This window comes from Oncorhynchus masou, chromosome 30 (assembly GCF_036934945.1).
Source record: "Oncorhynchus masou masou isolate Uvic2021 chromosome 30, UVic_Omas_1.1, whole genome shotgun sequence".
Classification (NCBI taxonomy): Eukaryota; Metazoa; Chordata; class Actinopteri; order Salmoniformes; family Salmonidae; genus Oncorhynchus; species Oncorhynchus masou.
Window position 1 is genome coordinate 54507681 of NC_088241.1, and position 20798 is coordinate 54528478.

Genomic DNA, 20798 nt, shown 5'->3' on the forward strand with positions numbered 1-20798 from the left:
GATACAGTCTGGAATCAAACCTGGGCCTGTAGTAGACACCTCTAGCACTGAGATGCAGTTTCTTAGACCGCTGCGCAACTCGGGAGCCCCAACTGGATGGGGTAAGGAACGATAAACAAAGAAGCGGGCAATGGAGAAAAACGACATCATACAAAATACAGAAAATAGACACGTCAACAAACAAAACCCATCCCACTTCTTCAATTACAGTCCATTCCAAACTACATTCCTACACAGGCTCAGGGGCATGTAATGGCGGAACATTCACTGACAGGATTTCTCGCAAGGCCTCGGCTGTGAAATCATGATGACCCCAAAAACGTTAAGCAGCATTCAATTCCAATTTTTGCAGACTTCTTATTCGCTTGTGCTGTAGTTTACGACCATTGCGATAAATAATACAGAAGCACGTGATCAATGACGTCCAAAACGTCTTATTTCAAGTCACCTTTGCACACAAAACATCCATTACGTTTTTCAAGTAATTGTCTTAGAGGCCGTTTTTTTCCATCACGCAAAGTGCTCGTGTGCAGGCATTATGCGCGCTTTTAAAACGGATCTAGGAACATGGCAACAGCCAGAAACGCTGTATGCGAATGTGAGTAGATTACATTGAAAACAACGTGCTCATAACTCCAAAAACATCAACAGCACATCTGCCTTTGACACTGGAAGTAAGCGTGAATGTTTCCAGAAACTCTATGCAAGTTGTTTCTTCATAGCCCAAGACTAGGGGTGTACTCATTACAGAAACCGTTTAAGAAGCAAAGAGCAAAACAAGAGTTTTTATTGGACCAATTCTGGTAGGGCCTGTCCGATTTCGTTCACTTTCCTTCTGTTAAATAAACATTTTCTAACAGAATCAGGCAGAATGAATACACACTAGGTGTGTCCCATAAAGATACTTTACCTAGAAATAACCTGTTTTTGCATGGACATTGCCATTGAGGGCTTCCACCATTTTCTAAAGTAGTCAACAGGGGGTGGTGATTCCTATGGGTTGGGAGGGATCAGCCAATGATCAGAACATTGGCTTTTTCTTCAAATTGGGTTAACTGGTTTGAACATGGCTTTAAGCTATATCACTGCCAATCGAGTGGCCACAGTCAATTAATGACACACACTATTTGGTCCAGCGCTGCAGGTGGCAGTAAATCACCATTATAAGCTTTATGCTTTTTCCAAACACAATCGAAGAAGAAAATGTACTGGAGATGGCCTCAATGGCGCTGCCAGTGCTCTCACAGATCTAATAATGGGAAAGATACAAAGATGAGTCGTCTAACTAAGTCTATGGTGTGTCCCGTATAATTTCGAAATAAACCTCACTGTAAAATAATTTATTTTTCACAAGACATATTTCCTTCCATTACTCTATTCTATATCCCATATCTTTCTAAATATGTTTTACATCAAGGTGTACCATGTGAGACGGACCAATGCAGAGGTATCTGTTTGTGCCATTGATTGATAAACAAAGTCCCAAACATGGCTTGATGATGTTTTATTGTTGTTTTTCAGCAGTTAGAACCATGCACCACATCTACAGTTATATATTCCGCCAAGCTGCAGTGACATCTGTGTTCAGTGACATTTAGTGAATAATATTCTGACCTTAAGTCTTAAGTTTAACTACATTATCCCTTAGGATACAATGAATGTTAACAGCCTCTGAAAGCATGAGATAATGAGTACAGAAAGAGAGAGGAAGAGAGATGGACGGAAATACATGTTAACTAAATCAAGAGTCCGATGCACTGAAGACAGCAAAGATAAGTGGACATTCCAGGCCTTTGCCTACTCTAGTCCAGTAATTGAGATACAGCATCATTATTACAGCCATTAATGCACACAATTCAGAGTGTTCCCCCTCACAGGGTTAGCTGGGTCATGAGGAATGATTGACACCTTACACTGCCCTTCAGGGGGAACTGAAACAGAGATGGAATCAGCGAGGAGAGGGAGCGCACATGCTGAGCTACACCTTACCCCAGAGCAAAGCATAGGCAAGAGTTACAGTAGGACCCGAACCAGACAGTTACAGTACAGCGAGAATGTATGATTATAGAATTCACAGCAGTAGTAGACAGCAGACTGTGAATTGTCCTCTGTAGTGAGATAAATCTCTATGAGGTAAAGCCACAGTCATAGTGAATATAGCGGTTGCACACCAGAGTCTGTTACAGAGTTGACTGACTGAGTGAGTACACAGACTGGTGAGATACTGTAGGACAGGGTTCTCCAACTTTAGTGCTAGAGAACTACTTGCCTGGCTATGCAGGCTTTTGTTTCAGCCCTGTCCCAAACCCACTTGATTCAACTAATCACCGTCTTCAGTATGAACCAAGATCAGTGGAATCAGGTGTGAACGAAAGCCTGCACACGCAGTAGCCCTCCAGGACTGCAGGTGAAGACCCCTGCTGTAGGTTGACTGGTAGTTGCAGCATAAACAGTCCAGTTCAGAGCAGAGGCAAGATAAGGAGAGCAGTGTTTCCAAAGCAGAGATGAGTGTTTTCAGAGCTGTTACACAACCACACCGTGCACACTAACTACACCACAGCTAGCGTACACACAGCGAGCCAAAAACACGCCACATCTTTTCAATATCCCCCAACCCTGTAAATAGCTAAAAAATATGACACCATTCACAGTTTTCATTTGTTTTTGCAGAGATTATATTCAGAGATGCTCCAGTCTTCCACATGTGTTTTGATGCACCACCGTGGAGCGGTGGTGGACAAAAGCATATCAACTGAGGCCAGACTTTTGTCTTACTATATCATCCACATCTGTAGATGAGTAGGTTTCTCCAGTTGCAGGAGGTTAACATATCTAGACTGGCTAGCTGAGTTCTAAGAACCAATAGTAGTCGAATGGACTCCTGAGTCCTGGCAAACAGTAGTGCAGCACATCAGTGGTGGTGGGATATAACCTTCCACCACTAGAAACACTGACAGACAGAAACTCCAAACAAAGTCGTTACAACCTGACGTTGTAACGACTGTTGCCACTAACCACTGATACAGGGTCAAACTATATTTTAATCTCCCCAATAGTTAGTTATTGAGGGTTAGAAAGATCTGTTCCTAGATCTGTGGTTAGGGGCAACTTCTACCTAGAGCTAGTTAACAGCTGTGTGACTATAGTATATACAGGAGGAGGAGAGGTGTTCTCCAATGAAGTTGCTACAGGGTCACATGATCAGTGTTAACCACATAATTAATGCTACAGGAGGATAACACAACCATACTATTACATCATCCTCCTCTCAACACTGACACACCTTTATGCACAATATCATACAGCCAGGACACAGAGAAAAAGCTTTACTTTACCGGGAGAGTATTAACTGTGTGTACATGTCAGTGTGTTTGAAGGGGGAATTCAGCGGTAGATATGTCGAGGAGGTTGGTGGCACCTTAATTGGGGAGAATGGCTCATGGTAATGACTGGAGCGGCATTAGTGGAATGGTACCGAATACGTCAGGCACATGGTTTCAAGGTGTTTGATGCCGTTCCCGGACATTATTATGAGCCGTCCTCCCCTCAGCAGCCTCCTGTGGTTGAGTTGTATAGATGAGGGCGAGCCATACATTGAGCGGTTGTTGTTCTCTGTGGAAGCCGGGGGTGCATGGGGAGGGTCTCTCCCCTAAAGAGGGGTGAGGGCGGAGGTGCAAGGAGCTGGTCTCTCTCTGATGGGGGAAGCAGGAGGAGAGGAGAGACCCCCTTGCTGCTCCTAGCTCCTCTTTGCACCCAACAGCTAGTTGTCCTACCCAACGCCCTGGAGGAAGAGGAGAATGAATATTAGAGCAGAGCTGTACAGTGTGTGTTCGTTTGTGAGTTTTTAAAATTTAACCAGGCATGTCAGTTTAGAACAAATTCTTATTTACAATGACGGCCTTCCCCGGGCCAAACCTGTTACCTGGTTACTAGATGTCTAGTTTGCCAGGGCTAAGGTTGTGGAGAAGTTGGGCAGAGCTTGGGGAGGAGCTAGTGAAGGAGGAGGGGTTATAATCCTGTATCAGCAGGTTCTTGTTGAGGTCTCCCAGGGCTGCAGCACTGCCGGCCTGCAGCATGGGGTAAAGGGACGTTTCTGGCTGGGCGGTGAGATCCAGGAGGTGCTCAAGGGTTTGGGTGTTACTCATGCTGTTTAACCCATCGCTGATGGGAGAGAACTCTTGAACGCTACCCAACTCATCCCTGGACACTGGACTGGGGAGACACACAGTATGAAAAATGAGTGTTAAGAATTGGGGACCTGTGTGTGTGTGTGTGTGTGCAGCTCACCTGACGTCCATAGACTGCACCCCGTCAGACAGCTCGTCCCCTCCACAGCTCTTACTCTCCAGGGGTCCCAGCGTGATGATGGGGGACTCTTCCTGATCCAACTCCCTGACATGTCCTGCCTGGCCCCCGTTCACGTCACACACACCTGAGAGAGAGGAGGGGGTTAGTCACACCATATTAATAGTAGCTCAAAACCTTAATGCATTAATGGTCAAGAGTCATATATACTGTAAGGCAAACAATACAACCCAACATACCCTCCTCTCCACCACATGGGGGAGCTGTAACCCTGACCGGTTCACTGTCTGCTGAGTCACCCTGCAGACAGTACACCCTGTGTATGTGTGTGTGTGTGTGTGTGTGCGCACGCTCTTGTTTGTATATACCTGGGCATAAGGAGTCCGTCTCACTCTTACGTGTCCTCTTCATGATCTCCTCAATCCGCTGTGGACAAACACACACACAGGAGTTTAGGAAAACAGCTTAAATGTCAGCGTTCGGGGGAGGGGGGAGGGGGGTAGGTGTGCTAACCTTCTTCCTCTGCAGTCTCTCCTGCTCCTCCTGTACCTGCAACAGTTCTCTCTCCTGCCTCTTCCTATCTGTCTCCCTGTGAGCACGCAGACACGCCTCCTCTCTCTGCACACAAACACAAGGAAAACATTAATGCCCTGAACTGATAAGAACTAAGGAAGCTGTGGGTCAGACATAATGTGGGGTCAGATTGCATGAGATCAGCAGAAGTAGGGAGGTTATTCAAGGCTAAAAGCACAATGTATCAGACAGACCAATATATATATAAACCACATGGATTTGAAACGGCTACCAACATGGTCTTGGAGATATGTATATTTTTATTGACTATCTGTCATTAGACATCTTAGACAGGCCTACATGCTGCAGTAATGCCTCTTTGGTTTGACATTTAACCCCTGAGACTTAACCCCTGACCTCTCGGTCCAGCTGATCCTGCATGTCTTTCCAACGTCTCTCCTTTGTCCTTCTCTCCTCGTCCTCTCTGGTCTTCCTCTCCTCTTCCCATCTCTCTCTCTCCTCCTCCGCTTGTTGCGCCTCTCTTGCCTGCCGCTCCAGTGCCTCCTGCTCTCTCCTCTGCTCCTCCTCCGCTCTCAGCCTACACACACACACACACACTCAGTGAGAAAACGCACACACCTTATACACTCTAAATACCCACTTCCTTCTTGCCAGATGCTCTATACCAAGGATCATCAACTAAATTCAGCTGCGGGACGATTTCTTTCTGGAGTGGATGGTCAGGGGGCCGGAACATCATTTCAAATAATTTGTTGTCCACAAATTGGCCACAAGATATAATATCTGGCTAAAACATATTCATTTCAAACCTTGCTTACATTTATATACAATCACATATATATTTCTATTATGTGTTGAAATATTTTGGAACAGTTTTCCAAAATTACAATCACTTGGAGATGATTTGCTGGTGTTTTGACATTCTTTAATGTCCTACAAAAAATAGTTTGTTTGCTTTTTTGCTCAGAAAACATTGGGAGGCAAATAAAATCACCCGCAGCCTAAATTCAGGCCACCAATTGGGGAGCACTGCTCTATTCAAATACTCCACATGGGCTTCCCGATTGACGCAGCAGTCTAAGGCACTGCATCGCAGTGTTTGAGGCGTAACTACAGACCCGGGTTCGATCCCAGGCTGTGTCACAGCCGGCCATGACTGGGACGCCAATGATGCGACGCACAATTGGCCCAGCGTTTCCCAGGTTAGGGAAGGGTTTGGCGGCCGGGATTTCCTTGTCCCATTGCACTCTAGCGACTCCTTCCGGGTTAAGCGAGCAGTATGTCAAGAAGCAGTGCGGCTTGGCCAGATTTTGTTTCGGAGAATGCGTGGCTCTCGAAATTCGCCTCTCCCAAGTCCGTAGGGGAGTTGCAGCGATGGGACAAGACTGTAACTACCAATTGGATATCACGAATATTGGGGAGAACAAAAATAAAACAAAAATACTCCACACACACACCTCTCCTCCTCCTGTCGTAGTTTGTCCTCCTGTTCTTTCTGTATTCTGGCCAGACGACGCCTCTCAGCCAACAGTCTAGAAGCCTCCTCCGCATCCAATGTCCCGGCAACGTTCCTGCCTGTGGGCGTACCTGGAGACTCTGAGAGGAGAAGGAGGGAAGCAGTGGGGGAGAGAGACAGAGATGACTTGGGGTACAGCAGACACTGATGAAAGCAGTTCTCTGAAGCGTTCTGTTCTCTCCTCTCGTCTAGGGTGGCTCAGGTTACAGACCTCTCTCTCCATCCACCTCGCTCTCCTCTCAAGGGCAGAGCATATCAGTGGTGAATTCTGAGCTCACTGATCATCTCCCTAACTGCTCAAACACGCACACACACCTTACCTGCCGCAAGGTCTCTGCTGGAGGACTTGGAGGTCTTCTTCTCTGGTGTGTCCAGCTTAGAGGACTTCCTCTCTAGGTTTCCATGACCCCTGGCCTCCTGGTTGCCCTCGGTTATCGGGGTTCGCTGGCGGAGGGGGGAGGGAGGATACTGTCCCGGAGAGCAGGGGGACTGGGCGCGACTCTTAGTTGACCTCACCCTGTAATAACAATCAACTTTCATTCAGTGGTGAGTATTCATGGGTGCCAAGGGAAGCCAGGCTTCCCCAAATATTTCACCAATAAAAACAATACATTTCGAATCTGAATCTCACCGGAGAAATCATCCAAGTGAGGGAAACAGTGCCCCTCTGTCTCAGTATGTATAGCCCATGTATCTGATGTTGTCTAGACCAAAAGAGTATAACATTTTGCTGCAGTAGCATTTGATTGATTGATGCCTTCCTTGATAAAAAACATTAGAAAATAATTAGCCAATCAGCATTGAGCTGAGCTCAACTGTGGGTTGTCCTGGTGCAGAAAAACACCCCAAGGGAGGCCAGTGTGGATTTGGCTTCACCCCAATCCTAAGCAAAACTTCCTAAGCAAAACATAATTTTCAATGTGTTTCTGGTCTGCTTGTGTTGACGTCCTGCAGTAGCTATCTTGCTAAATTGTCCCTTTCCTAAGCCATGGATGGAGATGTGGATTTGGATTGTGGTTTTGACTTAATCCTCTGTACAGGCCAATGATTATGACGGTGATTCTGATCTAACCATAAATTAACATGTTGTGCCACTGGCCTGCTGATTGAAGTTCAATATGTAGCCTAATAGACTCACGTTAACTAGCTAGCAAACTTAGCTGGTTCATTGTTGCCCATGCCAGGAAGTTAGGCTAGCAAATATTTTAGCTAGGTAGCCTATGAAAATAAAAAAATAAAAGTATACTGTTTGACAAAGCCATAGAACATAGACCGTTTCGCCAACACACATGTGCATACACACGGAGAGAAATCAGTACCATGGACAGCCACATGATATTTAGAAACATCGTTTGGACTAAATTGTTTTTGGTATTTTTAAGTTTTCAGTGTATTAAACTAAGCATATATAGCCTTGTTGATGTTTAAATTTAAATTGTGCTTGAATAGTGGAGGCAGTGCTCCTGATGTCTTTGTGCTGACTTGCGGTAACTCTGTGGTTCTAAATCAGTAGTTGTTTAGTAAACTGTCGAAAACATTAACATGCTTGACCAAGCTGCAGGTCATATAACTGTTTGTTTCATGCATTATTTGCTTTGTGGACGTCACCGGACAGATGTTGCTCTCTGGTTTTTGATGAAACAAATATATGTGTAGTTGACTTGTCTTTTTGCTGTGACGACCTTATTGTATATCATGGTGGCGTATGAACAAATAACACAATTATCACAATATAGGTTGTATTATGGCTTTTTTTACTGGCTTGGCTTGCTCAGGGATTTTACCCAGGAACCCTTACTGCTTTAATTGAACCTTTCATACAACCTTGCAGTACTTAACAATAAGCACAATAACAAGGTCAGCAACGGCCCACAACACTCCCACAATGTTCAGGTAACCTATGTGTGTGCAACTGCATGTTTCTGTACCTTTTGGGCGTGCCCAGTCCTTTGCTCTGGGCTCTGGGGGAGGAGCTTCTGGTCGGAGTGGTCGGAGATTCAAGGCGTCTCATTGAAGAGTCAGTCAGACAGGGGGCGAGGCCTCTCTCTGTCTAAAAACACAACAGAAGAAGTCAGGTTTTGCTCAGAATTCTAATGTGGTAATATAAATGCATGTACAAACACACATGGTACCGACTGTGGGTGTTTTGGGGGTCTTGTCCTCCGGGGGCCCATTACTGGTCTTCCTGGTGGGGGAACCTTTGTAGGCCGGCCGCTGGGGGCTAGGGGACGCTAAACGAGGGGACACACCACACACTGCATAGTCATAGGGCAAACAAAGAGACGGACAACAAAGAAACACACCAACAGAGGGGTGCAGAGAAATACATAAAAGAGAGTCATATTATATACTGTTGCTTGGCAACACTAGACACACGTCCTCATGAATCGACTCTCACACCCACACACACACACACACACACACACACACACACACACACACACACACACACACACACACACACACACACACACACACGCACAGACACACGTGGGTGCACACACACACCTCTATCTGGTGAGTGCAGGGAGGCTGAAGAGTTGGAGAGCCGTTTGGTGATTGGCTGGTCCGAGGAGGGCGGTGTCAAGAAGTCACACACTGCAGCGAGATGCATGATGGGAGAAAGAGTCAGACGTTCCACCCCATAGGGACATGAAGAGGTACGAGTCATCTTTAACCACTAATACTAAATTCACATTATCTACCCTCATCCTTGATGTGTGAACTCATTCACTTCCGCTCATGGGGAAGGTTAGGAATGGGCTGAAATATGGTGGAAAGTCTTAATTGCTTACACCAATCTTCACGAGAGAGAGATGAGTGCACACTTCAGGGAGGTAGGTAGAGAAAATAGCTAAGGTCAGATATGTCTATCTGTGATTAGGGCCAACTTGTACCTGGAGCAATAGTGACACAAATCACATTACACCCAAATACGAGACACACAACACGCTTTACAAACACATACCATGAGAACACTCCAACTAAAATGTCACTTCGGTTAGTGAACAGACCATTCAACCAATAAAACACAACACACTCACTATCTAAAACACACAACTATGCCACAAATTCACATACACCAAACCATCAATCCCATCAAACACACACTGATTGGGCTTCAGTTTGACTTCAGTCTTGTATATTAAGAGACTAATGCATGTTCCATATTTACATGGATACACAAGGATACACAGACCGTCTAGCACAAAGGAGAGAGGAGGGTTTTAACCAGACTGCTGCATATCATATAAAGTGTGTGTGTTTGGTTAGACTGCTACAGGGGCAGTCTGCTACAGATCCTGATGGGGGGGGGGGGGGTAGTTGGACCCCCTACTGTGAACACTGTATGTGCATCACCAAGCATCGCCATAGGCCAGACAGACAGGAAGTACATAAACTTTTTGTTCTGATTGGGCAAGGAGGGGGGGCTGACGGACCCCAAAGACCAAAGGGAGACAACAAACACACACACACACACACACACACACACACACACACACACACACACACACACACACACACACACACACACACACACACACACACACACACACACAGACATTTACTTGATGTGTGAAGAACACAACCATAACCATATTCACAAACACTCCCATGCAGGAAGGCAGCAGAACTCACTGCAAAACACATAGCATACCAATGAGATGGGACATAGGCTACTTGGGCCAAAATATTTAAAAAATGTGAATACGGACAATAGAATACAATGTCATATTTTATTGCCCAGAAGGGGGAATAACGGTCTTGCACTGGCAACACAAAGCACAACATGCATGCAGCCACACAACAACAGCACATGTCCGGTATATACACACACATGCAGGCAGCGGATCACCCTAAGGGTGTCAGGTGGTCTGTACCGTTCCTGGATTGGTTGGGGCTGGCAGCTGAGGCGGGATGATGAGGCAGAGCTGAGCCAATAGCATGAGAGGGCGGGGTCTTAGGGTGACCTGGTAGCAGGTGTGTCAGAGCGGAGAAAGCAAAGCGTTACACACGCACCTGGGCATAACAATCATACACACACATCCGAGTGTTGAATTTATACTCACTTATGTACTGCGTACACAGACCTACGTGGCGCATTTGTATACACGCACACACCTATGAGTCTCTGACACACGTACGCGGTGCACTGCAGTCAGACTGGAGCTGTGTAATCTGATATCCTGCATGATGCAGCATCAACTGATCTCAGTTCAGATCTATCGTCCATCCGCTGGTTATCACCCCAGTGAAATATAGTCATGTTTTGATCAGTAATTGAAGAAGAATATAATGGGTGCTGATACTCCAGGCTTTACCAGCGTTTGTACTCTAGAGACGCTATTCTGTAGGATTCTATAAGGTATTGTTGAAGAATATGGTAGCCTGTGTATTCTATAAGAGGGGCCGATTCTCCACTTCATCCTAGGCCTGATGGGGTGTGTGAATAATTGATTGCATTATGAATGCGTCACAGAGTCTGGTTACTGCTCCAGTACTGCTCACTGATGGGAGCGTCATCGCTGAAAACAAATAAATGCACGCACGCACTCACACACACATACCATGAAAATACACAGATAAAGATACAAATGCAATTGCAAATCCTATAATACCCGTAGCCTTAACAGTGCCATAACATCAGGCCTAGACATATGACAAGGGGTGTGTGTGTAGAGAGAGAGAGACAGACACTAATGCAACAATGGATGTTAACATACGCAGTAAATATCGCGTCAATGTGTGTGTGTGTGATTAGATACGTATTTCAGGCCCCTCCCAGGAATCAGGCCTGTTTCCCAATGCACGCAAACACACACACTACTGAGGGAGTGTAGCAGCATTTCACAGAAACAGAGATATGCCCAACACACACAAGATTCCTCAGCAAAACTCACACCTGTAACAGCAGGGTAAACGACAGTGACACAGACAGAATTCTCTTATCATCACAGAGTAATGTTATGAGCCATAATACTATTGGCCCACACACACACACAGCAGCCTCTCCCAAGCTGATGAGTTTAAGACAAAGCGTTGTCCTCCCCTGCATTGCAGCCTCCACACCCTTTTCCTCTTTCTGTCCTCCCCCTCTCTCTCTCTGGTCTCTGTCCTCCCTCTCTCACCCCTCGTTTCTCTCCTTATTGTCCCTTATCTCTCATTCACCTGCCCCCATTATCTTTATCTTCATCCATCCATCTCTCCCCTCTCTTCTCTAGTTTCCTTTTCCGTGTAGCTGTCCTAAACTGTCCCCACCCTTTCCCCCATCCTGAACACATCCCATCAACCCCTCTCCTCTCTCTCTTCCTTTGTCCCCCCTCACACACACACGTCATCCCATACCTCCTAAACCTCCATACCTCCTGTCAATCTCTCCCCTCCCCCTCCCGGTCTCTCCCATGCCCCCACCCTCCTCCTCCACAGTGTACTCACCCTCTCCCCCTCCAGGCGGTCCTCCCCAGGTCCAGCGTTTAGGCCTGTTCTCCATAGAGTCTCTGCTGTCCTCCCCCATCGGTCTCTCCCTCTCTCCCCCTCTCTCCCGTCTTCTCACCAAGGCCTCCAGTCTCTCCTGTTCGTTACGTTCCAAAACGGGGAAAAATAGACACTCTCTCACAGAGCCATCGCTACGACGACGAACACCCGGTGATGCACATGGAGACGGCTGCGCCATGGTTACCAGAGCAACTGCAGCCTCGCCACTTTTTCTCTCCTCCAAGTGTGTCAGTTCGTTCAATCACTCACACTGTATGCTGCTCACTGGTAAATATACCAGAGTCTCAGACTCGCTATCTATCCCTCTCTATCTATCCCTGTCTCCACCGGTGTCTGCTGCTCCCTCTAGGTAGCTCTGTTTCTCTCTCTCTTGCTCTGTCACTCTCTCTCCCTCCCCTCACTTGTTCACTCCACCCTTTCTCTCTCTGCTCACCTCTTTCTCCCTAGATTCTCTCTCCTTCCCCTCCCTTTTTTCTCTCTCTTCCCACTCCCCTTTTGCCCCCCCCCCCTCTAATAACTGATTCTATTTGAGGAAGCATTTAGCCAGCTAGAGGGACAACATATAACCTCTACTCCGTTCCCCTCTGTTGACGACACCCAACTGAGTGCACACAGACACGTCATAGGGACATATACACACACAGAGGGTACTCTATGGTACTGACACAGGTTGCATTTGTCACATCGCAGATGCTCTTTTTTCCTTTGTTTTCTCCACTCTTTTCCTTTGTTTTCTCTACTCTTTTCCTTTGTATTCTCCACTCTTTTCCTTTGTTTTCTCTACTCTTTTCCTTTGTATTCTCCACTCTTTTCCTTTGTATTCTCCACTCTTTTCCTTTGTATTCTCCACTCTCTTCCTTTGTATTCTCCACTCTCTTCCTTTGTATTCTCCACTCTCTTCCTTTGTATTCTCCACTCTCTTCCTTTGTATTCTCCACTCTTTTCCTTTGTATTCTCCACTCACTCCCTCCTTTCCTCCAACCCTCCCTCCATCGTTCCATCTATCCCTCCTTCCTTCTTCATCTGCTCAGTGACTGTATTTCTCTGGTGGGTTAACTCCTGCATGTCTGGACTACTGAGATCTACAGCAGAGAGAGAGAGAGAGAGACAGAGGCTCTGATGTCATTTACCAGACACACACACACACACACACTCTCATTTCAATCAATCTCCTATACATATTTCAATTCACATGCATTGCATGAGCTGCTGTAAATCTTATGTACAAGTTGTTGGGTATCTTAAGTATGTTGGGGGAAAGGCTGCAGTATTCTCTGTGAGGAAGGGAAAGCCCCACCTCAGATTGGGAGAGAAAGAGGGACTCGCACACACCACTGCAGGAGAGGAGAAGGGGAGGAGGGAGGGATGGGTGAGGGGGATGAAGATCAATAAGAGAGAAGAAAAGAGAGAGATAGCAATAAAGAGATCCAGAGAGATAGAGGGAAGCCGAGGGTGGGGGAGAGGGAGAAAGAGGCAGACGGGGAGGAGAGGTAGAGAGAGGGGAAAGAGAGAGAGTCATCTGAGGTGATAGCGGACAATATCGCTAAGGCAACCCAGAACCCGACCGGTGCCAGGACTAAAATAGAACCTCCACAGAGTTCTACAGCAGAACACACACACACCTAAATAACCAGAGACAGAGTTCTACAGAAGAACACACACACACCTAAATAACCAGAGACAGAGTTCTACAGAAGAACACACACACACCTAAATAACCAGAGACAGAGTTCTACAGAAGAACACACACACACCTAAATAACCAGAGACAGAGTTCTACAGCAGAACACACACACACCTAAATAACCAGAGACAGATTAATCAACAGTGTTTTTTATCAATATATTAACTCATATTGTTTACATATCTAATTGATAATTCTGCAGTAATCAACCAACATCAATTCTATAGGCTACCACTGGCCTCATATCCTATCACATCCTATTGTATCATATGGAAACTCTATCTGGTCCTACACATAATCAAATATTCATATCCATGTGCGTGTGACAGATATATATCATGTATTGTCTGATTCCAGGAAATGACACATGATACGTCAACGATGACATCATGGTGCAGCCACAGAGACCGTCCAATCATTAATCTATTAACATAAACGGGAGAGTCTGTCTGCAATGATGGGCTGTCACCCAATCAATTTCAAATCATCAGTTGAGATGTTCACCTTTAAAGCAAAGAGGTAAACAGGGTGTGGGGGAGTTGGAAGGAGTCGTTGAGGACAAAAATAACGAGGGTGCATAGTAGTTTGACCTCTGACCTTCTCCTCCTCTTCCTGCTGTTGTCTCCTCTCCTCTCTTTTTTTCTGCTCCTCCATCCTCCTCCCTCTGAAAAACGCTCCAGCTGCTGCTCTTTATCACGCAGGAACTCTCCTAGGTCTCTACACACACACACACACACACACACACACACACACACACACAGTTCATATTGGTTTATTGAATGTGTGTGTGACTCATACCCTGACTCTTCTCTGTCTCCTCCCTCTCACTAGCTGCACTCTGTCCATCCGCGGTGACCCTTACACACAAGGACGAGAGAAGATAGAGAGTCAGTGAGCACATAGAAGGCAATTATGAACAGAAGAGAAACTCAGAGCAGGTGTTTCATACTTATTTAACATCAGTGGAGAGGTTGAAGTATACTGTTGCTGAATGAACAACGAACTACAGTAGATCAGCCAGTATTAGAGGTAGCTACACAGACGCGGATAGCATTTTAGTCCAGGAGTAGGTAGCTTAGCTTGGTCTCTGTTAAGAAACAGATAAGTATGATGCTACAGGTGGCTTACTTGCTGGACAGTTGCGATTGGATGACAGGCGAGAAGGGGATATGTGCCCATTGGTGAGTGGCCTTGTCCTGCTGATGTAAGGCAAGGTCATGACTACTCATTGGAGGGTAGAATCAGTACCACACTTTACACACACACAGACGCCAGAGCTAATGCTTAGGCTTTTGCTCAGTGGGCTCACACAGTCGATCTTTACACGCGCATGTGACAAGGGTACGATTCCATAGAAATATATTTTCTAAGTTTGATTTCCGGTCAGTAAGACATCAAATTTCCCTAGATGATTCCTGACCCTGTCTGTGTGTAAGGGGGAAGAGACACACATCCAGCTGACCTGGGGGTCATCCCTCCATGTCAGGGTCAGACAGAAAGCTCTATAAACCTGCTGTCAATCTGTTGTAGCTAGAGGTCAGAGGTCAGGGCATTGTGTGTGGTTTATGTCTACCTATCTGAAACACTGTCAATCAACATATAAACTACGAAACAAGAGGAGCAGGAGGGTCTTGTCTATGCTCAAACACACACATACAGAGAGATGCACACTTACTATATATGCAGACTATATGCACACAGCACGCAATGAGCTAGTGTTTTTTTACTTTCATAAGATATGTAAATGCATGCAGAGTCAGATCTGCCCCACAGCTTATGTTAAGAGATAACTCACACACTTTTAACATCAAGACATCCAAACATTTGCTAAACACTCCCTGTGTCAGGTGAGTTATAGTAACATTCTCTACTCACAAACATACTGATTCTATAATCAATACAGACATATTTCATTTCAATTTAAAGCATTTAGTCTACAGCAAAAGAAGAGCAATTTAATAGAGAAAAAAAGTATCCCCTAATAATATTGTTATCCCAAGACTAGTCTCAAAACACCCGCCTGTAACTCCTGAGCCCTCAACATCATCATCTCACCTGTCACCTCGTGCTGAGCACCGGGTGTGACTGTGGTCATCTCTGTTCCCTCCACTCCTGTCCCTGTGTCTGTTCCTGTGTTTGGATGCCTCCCGATTCCTGCCGGCCGCTGCAGAACAGCAGTAACAAATCAAATCAGCCTGAATGCGACTGCAGCAAAACCGTACGGAGAGAGATACATGGCAGAGAAACAGAGTTTTAGAGTGGAGGGATGCCAAAAAGAGAGACACTAACAGGAGAAGTGAATATTTGACTGTCTTCGAATGGAATTGAAGTCCCGCCGTTTGATGAACTTGACCTCTTTTTATTTTTAATTAGCTTATTTTTGCTAATGACAGTTTAATCCATATTGGCTTGGTTTGTCTATGAGTTTAAGTCACAGAAGAGCACACGTACCAGGCATGCACCCGAAAGCACTGCATTACGTCATTATTTACATCAGAGTGTACGTCTGGTCAGTGGTCTGTCTCTCTCTCTCTCTCACACACACACACACACACACACACACACACACACACACACACACACACACACACACACACACACACACACACACACACACACACACACACACACACACACACACAGCCTTCCAGAGGTTTATTCATAGACTAAAAATAGAGCCGAGGAAACATCAAATAACAACAAGCTGTTAGAATCAGCAGAAGGGTCTATGATAAAGATGTTGGGGAAAATACTCCCATAATGGAGAACATGAAAGGGTTGAGAGAGAACAACTGACAAGAAAGAAGCCAAAGGGCAGACAGGCTTTAGGCCCTGGTGTAGGGCTAGAGAGAATGGTACAATTGTGGCCCACGATTCAGGGAGTTCCTGCATGTAGGCATTCCTTAATCTGCAGGAATCCCTCTCTATACTTCTATTGGTCCATTTTGAAGCTAGTCAAGCAGGAGGTGGGGTGTTCCAGTACAGTACGTTGCATAATGTTGGATGCCAACTGCCGATAAACCCCACAGAATATGAAGAAGAGGCGAAGGCAACAACGGTAGAAAGTGTCCTCCCCCCGCCTGTCGGGCACCATTTTCGCACAATTCTGTTAATGATGGCGAGGGCAGGCAGGAGCAAAGGACACTGTCTACTGGTGTGTCCCGCTGTAGGCTAGCTAGCAGGAAGAATTCCTGTACAGGGGAGGCTGGAGCAAAGGACACTGTCTACTGGGGTGTCCCGCTGTAGGCTAGCTAGCAGGAAGAATTTCTGTACAGGGGAGGCTGGAGCAAAGGACACTGTCTACTGGGGTGTCCCGCTGTAGGCTAGCTAGCAGGAAGAATTCCTGTACAGGGGAGGCTGGAGCAAAGGACACTGTCTACTGGGGTGTCCCGCTGTAGGCTAGCTAGCAGGAAGAATTTCTGTACAGGGGAGGCTGGAGCAAAGGACACTGTCTACTGGGGTGTCCCGCTGTAGGCTAGCTAGCAGGATGAATTCCTGTACAGGGGAGGCTGGAGCAAAGGACACTGTCTACTGGGGTGTCCCGCTGTAGGCTAGCTAGCAGGAAGAATTTCTGTACAGGAGAGGCTGGAGCAAAGGACACTGTCTACTGGGGTGTCCCGCTGTAGGCTAGCTAGCAGGAAGAATTTCTGTACAGGAGAGGCTGGAGCAAAGGACACTGTCTACTGGGGTGTCCCGCTGTAGGCTAGCTAGCAGGAAGAATTTCTGTACAGGGGAGGCTGGAGCAAAGGACACTGTCTACTGGGGTGTCCCGCTGTAGGCTAGCTAGCAGGAAGAATTCCTGTACAGGAGAGGCTGGAGCAAAGGACACTGTCTACTGGGGTGTCCCGCTGTAGGCTAGCTAGCAGGAAGAATTCCTGTACAGGGGAGACGGGGGCATAAAACTCAGATAATACTTATATTTCTCTTTTTACCAACATTCAAAAGTGTCACACAAGCATGAAGATGTAGTTCTCAAAGCAGGTATTTATGCAGCAACCAATGAGATGCTTGAGGCAGGGGGCGTTCATGAAGGAGCAGGAATGCTCACAAGCAAAAACACCCCAATTGCAGCTGCAATCACACACTCCTGGGGCTAAAGGCAAACAGGGGCCACATGCATGGTTATGCCTGCAGAGGCTGTTGCGGCACAAAGTTTGGCTCCATAAAAATATTTATGGAGCCCTGTGGTCGTTGGGAAAACATGTGCTGAAAATTAAAACATGTAGCAATAGCCTGGGCTTAATGCACTAGATGTGTTTTTATATGTGACCATTGACTTATAATTACATTACCCAGGCTGGCTATTATAGTCCCCTATGTAGTCGTTTGGTCACGGTGCTGCAATTGACCATTTCTGGGGTGGGATTAATTTAAATGCAATTTACAGGTTCTTTCAGACTTCCGTTTCACGCAGAAATCGGATTATCCCTTCTTTCCAATGTTTTAGGCTAATAATGGTCATGAAAACGCACACAACATTTTTACCAAGGTCTGATTTCCTATAGAAAACGTGATGCGCAAGAGCTGCAGGGTATATAACACCGGCAGTATATCGAGGCAATTGGGTCTCATAGGGGTGTGTCATTCGGAACAGCGACACCAATTAAACGTTCACACATGCGCGTGTCAGATCCTATCTGTTAGCGACACCAATTAAACGTTCACACATGCGCGTGTCAGATCCTATCTGTTGCCCTGGATAAAGAAAAGGAGACAAGGCATCTGCCATTTTGAGAAAGGGTTTGTTCACGCTACATTTCTGAAGCAGAAATAGTATAAGATGGAGAGAAGTTAGAGTGAACAGATATCCAGCCGAGTAGGCCTACAGCTTGACTTAATTTGGCTCAGTATTGTGAAACGTGTCAAATATGTATATTCTATTCTCTCCTGCTGCATCATCCCAACTCTGACCGTGACGAAAGGGTCCGCATATATAGGCTCTGTTTGCCCCTAGGCGAAGCGATATGGAACCCCGTTTGGGTCTTTGTGTGTCCAAAAAGATACGTCAAATAACACTATTTGACCAATCAGGACCTGAATGACTGCACGTCACATAATTTAACACGTTCATGATTTTTTACGTAGTTGTTACACATGGATTACGCTTTCACTCGTGTTACATATGTCACAGCGAATCACCGATATGTATGCTATGATGCTGGTAAAGTTTTGACGCACCTGTCGCCCGAGCGCAGACACACCTCCCCAAACTCTGGACAGTGCTGGTCATGAAAAAAAAAGCTAGCTGATGGATGCAAACAATGTTCTTCCCCAAAAACAGTTTTAGCTAAATATCTAGCTAGGTGCCATCATCTAAAATACTCCTAATTAATAAGACCGTTTGTATTTGAATAATGGTGGTCGGACCCACCTATGTGAAGCTAGCCACAATAAGTATTACACACAGGCGGAATTTGCTGTTTGCCTTCAAAATAAAAGTACACAATTCAAAGTGATACAAATTAATACAGATAGTGGAATCATGCCATAATGGAATAGATAATGCCAAACGAGTTTGGAATGTTCTTATATAAATTTTAAAAAAGACAATCATTTCTTAATTAGAAAACAATCTGTTTAAATCAACTGGATGTATTAGACTTTAGAATTGCATTGGGGGCATACTTATTTCACTGTACAGCCTTACCTATGGATTGTGGATCAATGACATGGAGTATCAGTCTACACAGTGACACCCACAGAACATTAACGTCGTAGCTCTTATTGTGGGACATTGAAACCACTGAATTGAGCCACATTTGTATTGAACACTATTCCGTAAGGAAAAACAATACAATGTGGATGTTTTGGAGCTTGATAACTCAAGGACTTTGGGGGGAAAAAGCACTTGGGTACTGAGTAGACTGATACCCCATTTCATTGATCCCCAATCCTTAGGTAAGGCTGTACAGCACAACATGAATGTCAATACACACAATAGGCTGACTGGAGAGTTGATTTCACACAGTCACAGTCCTGCAATAAGAGCCAGGATACTAAAATAAACACTTCACAGTTCTGTTCTGTGGATTTCACCCAGTAGACTGATACCCCATTTCATTGCTCCACATTCCAAACTTGTTCAACATTATCTAGTCTAAATATGTCATGATTCCACCAATTGTAACCTTCTGCATCATTTTTAAATAGGGACTTTTATTTTGAAGACAACACGCAAATTCCACTATTGTGGCTAACTTCACAACACACATCCCGGTCTGGCCAAGCCATACTAGCCAGATGAAGATAGCTGGCTGCTTATAACAGTTAGTTTTGGGCAACAGGGTTAAGTAGCTGACTAGCCAGTTATTTCAATAGGAGAACAACAAGTGGCAACCTAGCTAATACTTACGCACATGGATTCCTAAATCATTGCTAAGAATATTGAAAATGACTGCAGTTTCTACTGGTCATTGTTTTCAGGCTGATTGCTTTTGTGCTAGCTAGGTACCATGCTAAAGCTAGCTACCACAGAAGTTGTTAATAACATCTGTATCAAAGATATTTGCAAACATTTTTGATCCTGTTCGTTTGATCTTGATCTAATGTCAAAACAAAGATGTTTTCTCATTCGGTTTAACAAATAATACCTTATTACCAATGCAGTATTGGATATCTTTGACAGCGCTACTGATCAAAATGGTTTTTAATCATTTATTTTTAAATTGAACCATTATTTAACAAGGCAAGTCAGTTAAGAACACATTTTTATTTCAATGACGGCCTACCCTGGGCCAATTGTTCGCTGCCCTATGGGACTCCCAATCATGGCAGGATGTAATGCAGCCTGGAATCGAACCAGGGACTACAGTGATGCCTTAGACCGCTGCTCCACTCAGGAGCCCCATGGTGGCGCTTGTCAAATAAAAGCTTATTGTATCTGTATGGACATGCAAAGACTCAAACAGCATTCCATAAAACGAACACCTGTGCTCGCATACTTAAATAAAATACAAAAATTCTCCCTAAAGACCTTTGCTTGAAAAACAAAAAACAGCCATATTACTGTTTGTCCCTTTTGAGCAACCATAGCAACAACATCACCAGAAACACTTCCTCAAAATAGTCCAAATGTATCTAAGATAAATCAAGAAATCTGTAATTAATTTCTACGTTTTCTCAGGAGTTCTTAGATGTATAATTGTGCGACTAAGATGCTTGGTGCAGTATTTCTCAAGTGAAAAAAAATGTGCATGATAACTTGTCATCTCATTGGCTGCATTCCAAACACTTAAGACACACCCTCTCCCCTCAGCCATCAAA

General features: G+C 45.3%; 1 protein-coding gene across 5 annotated transcripts; it reads right to left on the bottom strand.

Moving 5' to 3' along the window:
* Nucleotides 1-1487: 1487 nt before the first annotated feature.
* On the bottom strand, nucleotides 1488-18881 carry LOC135522789 (MAP7 domain-containing protein 2-like). 5 transcript variants are annotated; one of them, XM_064949384.1, is made up of 16 exons: nucleotides 18714-18881; nucleotides 15591-15699; nucleotides 14133-14252; nucleotides 11792-11927; nucleotides 10237-10326; nucleotides 8864-8953; nucleotides 8492-8610; nucleotides 8284-8405; nucleotides 6676-6872; nucleotides 6297-6435; nucleotides 5236-5416; nucleotides 4819-4923; nucleotides 4674-4731; nucleotides 4288-4432; nucleotides 3923-4212; nucleotides 1488-3781 (listed from the first exon to the last, which is right to left on the bottom strand). In XM_064949384.1, exons 3-15 carry the CDS (start codon nucleotides 14187-14189, stop codon nucleotides 3930-3932), a joined length of 1722 nt encoding a protein of 573 aa, XP_064805456.1. In that variant the 5' UTR covers nucleotides 14190-14252; nucleotides 15591-15699; nucleotides 18714-18881; the 3' UTR covers nucleotides 1488-3781; nucleotides 3923-3929. The 5 variants fall into 5 exon arrangements, with proteins under 5 accessions (XP_064805456.1, XP_064805455.1, XP_064805454.1 ...); XM_064949383.1 differs by lacking the exons at nucleotides 14133-14252; nucleotides 15591-15699; nucleotides 18714-18881 and having other exon boundaries at nucleotides 8492-8586; nucleotides 11792-12306; XM_064949382.1 differs by lacking the exons at nucleotides 14133-14252; nucleotides 15591-15699; nucleotides 18714-18881 and having other exon boundaries at nucleotides 11792-12306.
* Nucleotides 18882-20798: the final 1917 nt, after the last annotated feature.